The 6,000-nt window shown below is 39.9% G+C and overlaps 1 protein-coding gene across 2 annotated transcripts in view; it reads right to left on the bottom strand.

The window, feature by feature from the left end:
• Positions 1–6,000, bottom strand: part of VIT (vitrin) — a 41,968-nt gene that overhangs the window by 16,953 nt on the left and 19,015 nt on the right. For both annotated transcript variants that reach the window (XM_042892690.1, XM_042892680.1), the window contains exons 6-9: positions 5,657–5,734; positions 4,027–4,107; positions 2,779–2,982; positions 2,069–2,119 (exon numbers count right to left, since the gene is read on the bottom strand). In XM_042892690.1, the coding sequence (XP_042748624.1) occupies positions 2,069–2,119; positions 2,779–2,982; positions 4,027–4,107; positions 5,657–5,734 (414 nt within the window). The remainder of the gene's footprint in view (positions 1–2,068; positions 2,120–2,778; positions 2,983–4,026; positions 4,108–5,656; positions 5,735–6,000) is intronic.

Raw genomic sequence — 6,000 nt, 5'->3', positions numbered from 1 at the left:
CTTTCTTTCTTTCTTTCTTTCTTTCTTTCTTTCTTTCTTTCTTTCTTTCTTTCTTTCTTTCTTTCTTTTTTTTTTTAAATCCAGATCTTCTCCTTCAGAATCATGAACAAATCAGGAAAATTCAAGAAGATGGATACTGAGTAGTCCTAAAAATCAAATCTGTGAAATCAGATGTTGTATGGGAACTGCTGAATCACAGCTTGAACCTCTGATTGATCACCTGAGATGAGCAATGAGTCAGCCACTACAGCACAGGTGAAGGCAATTTATCCGTGCTGCTGGAAGGGATGGAGCCTGGCTCCACTTCTCCTAGACCCATTTAAAAGCTGACTACAGTGGGGAAGGATCTCTTCTGGAGATTCACTCCCCTGGAGCTTCATAGTGAGCCCAGGATGTGGGTAAGTATTTTATCTATTCTGTTTTGGTGTGATAACTACATAGCTGAACTCTCTGGTATATTTCATAACTATAAACATCTGTACATTCATTGTTTATACAGATGTATGTCTCCTCCATTTTTCCAGCTCACAGGAACCTGTCCCTAAATCTCATCCCTTTAATCTTCTGGCAGTTAATTTATATCTAGTAGAAGTCCAGTGAAGAAAATTGTGGAGAAGCAGAACTACACTGCAATGAAGAAATACTTAAAATAGTGACTAATTTTTTTAGAATTACTTTTAATCTTTCTGCTTTCTGGCTCAAAGTTTGGTCTTATTTAAGACAAACATAGCCTTCCCACTGACTTCAGTGCTGTCAAAAGTTCACTCTCAACATGCACCTCTTACTGCCTGGGGAACCTCAAGAAGGTTTTCCTAATTGTCAGTGAAGAAAGTTACCGCTTCTTTTGTGCCTGCTGATGAGACTGTGAAATAGAGAAGAGAGAAACAAGCAGGACCAGGTTTGCAGGCATATTAGATACAAAATGATTCAGATTCCACTGAAATTAAACTGCTTGAAATTATGCTTGCACTTCTGTACATAGTGCCATGCACATACCTGCACGTTTGACTTATTAACTTCCCAACTCCTGCCCTTATCCCAGAGCAGGGCAGGCACGTGCTCTGTTGGGTGTGTAAGGTCATTTATCCCTAGTACGTGCAATTGATGAATGAGGATGCTCATGGTGCCCCTTTGGTGTGGGCAGGCTTCTTAGGTAGGAGTAGCAAGGTAGGAGACTTCTGGGCTCACAGTTGAATTTGACTTAATGATGCTTTCCTTCAAGACCTGAATTAATCAGAAGATGCCTGCCATGTATTCTGGCTTTGAATTACTCAGCTGTAGGTACAGCCACGTTTACATGTGTGAAAGTAGAACCAAGCTCAAGGCACTCAGAAATAGCAGTAATATGAAATCTTCCAGCTCTCTTTTATCCAAACCCAATCTAGCTCCCTTTTATATAACCCTCAAAATAGTGTCATGCTCAGAAACTTGCAAATAGCTGAAAATATTCTCCCATCCTCAACTGAGCAATTACCCATTGAATGAGAAAACTCCTCTATGTATTTGCATTGCAGCCTGTGGGCTAGAATGGAGGCAGGCTTCTGGATGAAGCTGTAGAGCTCTGAACGGCCACAATTCTGTTGTCAAAAACACAAGTGATATGCCAGGAATAACATCACATTTATGCCAGGCTTGGAACCACAGCCTGAGGTTTTCAGAAAAAAACTAAAGTTGGCATTTCAGAGCTCTCAGCCCTAAGTTTAAATAGCAATTCAACTGTCTGTACTATGTATCTTACAAGTAAATCAAATTTTCCTTTAAGAGAGTAAGACAGGAGGATGCTACAGGAAAATTTGACTGTAGCAGCACAAACTTCTCAAGAGTTGCAAAATCCAGCATTTGTCAAGGCGGGTATTGTCACTTGCAGTTATTTGCTAGAAGGGATTCCCCAGAACTCTCAGTGATCAACATCTCTGACATATCAGGCCTAGCATATATTTTTCAGATTAAATACAGACTTGTATTCAACCACTGCATTTGCTGAGGCTTGAAAGGTTACTGAATCATTGCTGCCTTAAAATACACCACACTGCATGCCTTGTGGCACATACTTCCTTAGTGTACTTACTTGATGCTGCAGCTGCCACAGAGGAATATGCAGGGTGGACGCTGCTAGAACCTAAAAATAAGAGATTTTGATTTTCATCTGCTGAACCATTCAAAAAGACACCAATATGTATGAATAAAAATAAATGAAGAGAAGAAAAGATTAGGGAAAACCAGGTGTGTGAAAAAATTATACAGGAGGGATTCCTTCACATTGTTTTCATCCTTTAGATCCAAGAGCTATTAGAAAACCATGTATTACAACTTTCAGTTATTGGAAGTTATCACAGAGTTAAATCTAAACTCAATCTTAACCTATTTGCTGAACATTCAGTCCAGACATATGAATCAAAGAAACAGTTGACTACTATACCTGATAATCATGACAGTGTTTGTAGATGGAAAAGTTCTTCCCATAAGAATCAGCATAGATGCTAAAGATAATGACTAGCCGTAATTGCTCTGCTTACTGAAGATGAGCACTTATATTGGGGAATCTAACCACATTGAGTTGATGTGGGACAAACACTTCCATGTGTGTCTCAGAGATATACTACAACTCCAGCAGATGGGTGGGAATTAATTTCTTTATCCACTCATAGTATGCCTATGTTGAATGGCTGTACCAATGATCTATTAAATAATGGCATATTCAACTGAGTGTCTTGTTCCTTTAATTTTAGAAGAACTGTTAGTCAGGAGGAAAGCAATGAAAACATCTGTACTACTGACCTGTATCCCTGACCCTGTGCAATCCAGGTCGAGGCTTGGCTGCAGCTGAGTCTGTTGTGATTCTTGTTGTTGCAGGTGTGGTTGCCTTTGGTGTTGTGCTGAAAGGATCTGTGGTTGTGGTCGTTGGGGTTGGTGTTGTGGCTGCCATTTGTGTGCTTGGCAGTGGTTCCGGTGATGTCTGATACACCTTGTGGACCGTGTCCCCTGTAGGAACATTGATATGGTCACTCTGCTACATCCATTGTTTTGCTGTCATCTTTTCTTAGTATAATAGAACTCTTTGAAAATCCGTATAAATAGAAATCAACAGACATCTGGAATAAAAGATGGCAATTCTGAGTCATAGACCAGAATGAAGTAGGCATTGCCTACTACCACCGAAGTGTTACTGCCAGAAGGACGGGTTTCTGGGATTCAGGACAGGGTTGGAGCAGAAGCCAGGAGGGCTTCTTAGAGTTGTGGTGAGAGCAGCACTCAGGGATGACCATTTCAGCTCGCTTTGACTCAGCTGACAGTTGCTACCGCTTTTGAAATGGTCTGTCGTGAGAACAGAGACAATTCTAGTTGCAAAAATGTGCATCCTAAATAGTCTTATGCAAAATTTTTAGTGTGCTTCTAGTCCTTTCCAGTTAGTGTATTAGAAGAGTCTTCATCTTTTACCTATCATCTATCTATTAAAGTCACCCTCAAATATACTCCATGTTCATATCATCCCTGCTCCTTTCCTCCCTGCCTGTGTCCTCAGGGATGGCCTGACAGATTGTGTTCACTGGAGTGGTGTGCCTTCATGCAGCCTTTTCATTGCAGCACAGTACAAGCTTGCATTTTACTGCTGGATGTTTCCCTTTTGGAAAGCATCACCATGAAACTGTCTGATAGATTAATTACCACCAAATACCAGCCAGAGAAAAACTCAGATTTCTGTCAGTTTTAATGGGATGATGCTGAAAGCAAGCTCAGAAGAAAAACACAACAACTCAGCTGAAAAACCAATGTGAATGGCTCTCTTAGGGCTGAGCGGTACCCTGCTCCATGCTGCTGCACTAAGAAAAGGAGGAGAGAGGGTAAAGGGATATTTCCTGTGCAAGACAGTACTGCAGTAACAGGGAGTGGGTACAGCAGTGGCTTCTGTAACTTTGGCTGCATGGAGCAAGGAACTACAGCAGAAAGCCCAGGGACAATGAAACAAGAGATTAAAAATGTAATTGAATTTCTTTAGAAAAAGACATGAAGATTCCCAACTCCTACCTTGTTCCGAGGCTTTCCCCGATGTATTAGGTGTGGCTGCACTCTTTGGAACTTTTAGGTCTTGCTCTGGCTTCTTAGGCTCTGAAGCAAAAGGAAACGCATTAAGAAACGCACTCTGGAATAAAATAAAGTTTTCCATTAAGAGGTTATCAGTCCCCAAAGGGATGCATCCCACCACCTAGCATTACAAAGTTTGGTTAGTCTAATCAGTGCTTCCTTGCTAAGAAAGAAAAAGTGATGGATGAATGCCTCTAGACAGCAGTCGCCGCATGTTTTCGGTGCTTCATTTAGACATCTAACTGCCCAAAAGCTCCTGCCAATGTCAACAGAATTTCTGAAGTGAGCAATAAACACGGGGTTTTACCACTAATAAACCAATCCTCATAAGATTAATGTGAGTCAGGGTCCTGGTGTGTGTAAGCTGTCTGGTGAATACCAACCAGCATGTAGTATTTCAGTCACTAATTCACATTCAGATGTAGTTCTTTCTTGCTTGACGTTGTCAGATCTTCATGGGGCCAAATCCTGGGCTTGCTTAGAAGGAAAGAGTGATTTTTACTCAGCTTAAATAATTTAATTCCTTTCATAAGTTTTTGATCAAGATTCTCACTAGGTGGTAGCTGATATTCAAGTGTACATGAAGTGTCTTCTTCATGGAAATGACATTTGTTTGTGCTTTTTTTCATAACTGTGTAAATTCCAGACTTTTCCTCAGGAATGTGAGGAAAAATATATATATATCTTTTACTTCTCTATTGTGACTCTTTGGTATTTGCTGAGTTCAAATCTTCATGAGCTTATCCGCTGTGAAGAGTATTGTAAGAATATGAGCATCTTTCCCATGTATTCAAATGCCTGTCAATGGGTGCATCCATCCAAGGTGGCATGGCTGTTGTTTGGAGTCCTGCTCTTCTCCTTTACATTATTCTTTGGTCCTTGGAAGGAAAGTACAGAGATTGTTCCTCATTTTTAGACTCTCACATGCGCAGTGGCATCTAAACGTTGTAGTTGTTCAGCTTGAGTGTACATCACTCAAAGCCCAGCCTTTAGTTTACAATTGCTTTGCATTTACATTCCACTAGGTGTGGATTTGTACATATATCTTGATGTAGAATTACTGACACATTATTTAAGCTGAGTTCAATCTGACAGAATGGGAGGCAGGTGAGACAAGTTATAAAGATTAACTCCTTACCACATGATCCTTATCTAAAGCTCCTGAGCACTGCCATCTGTATTGTTAGTATTATTATGTATTACTGTACTCTCCACATCAAGTGTCCCAAGAGATTACACAAGTAGCATTAAGAGAAAGCTAACACAGAAGACTTACTTCAGATAGAACAAGAACAACACCATACTCACAGATCTAAAGCAAAGGGGAAAATAGGTGGGAACAGGGGCCTGTAAATCTGGATAAGACCGAAAAATAGAAATTGTCTGGGATACTTCTGTATGCTTAACATAAAAAAATATCAGAAGAAAACTGAATGAGATAGTAACATTGATGAACATAAGGGGTACATTATCTTCAGAGTCTCAATTATTAAATTTTCTTTATTACACTATTGAGATGCTACAACAGATAGTTGTGCATAGATATAAGGGAAGGTTGATCATAATTACTTGCCAGGTTTAACAGCTGTGCTCTTTGAGGAAGAGAATTCAAGAGTTGATGGATATGTCACACCTTTCCTTGGCTTGCCCTCTACAAAATAAATAAATAAATAATCATTGCAAAATATCACACAAAACCCTCCCATCTAACATATGTGTTCAGGATCAGATCCCACTTTTTCACTGTCCACATCATTTTCCTGAGGATTTCTCTCATCTGATGGAGAAATCTCAAAACAATTATACTAAAAATACCAATGCTGAAACCCAGCATAATAAGAAAAGATAGAAAGCATGTAAATACAGTCCTGGGAAGGATTTGTAGAGGTCACTCAGTTTATTTCTTTGCTCTCACGT

Source organism: Lagopus leucura, unplaced genomic scaffold (assembly GCF_019238085.1).
Source record: "Lagopus leucura isolate 7727_CA_CO unplaced genomic scaffold, USGS_WTPT01 Super-Scaffold_73, whole genome shotgun sequence".
Taxonomy (NCBI): domain Eukaryota; kingdom Metazoa; phylum Chordata; class Aves; order Galliformes; family Phasianidae; genus Lagopus; species Lagopus leucura.
Note: the sequence above shows the minus strand (reverse complement) of the source record. Positions and strands in the feature narration are given on the sequence as shown.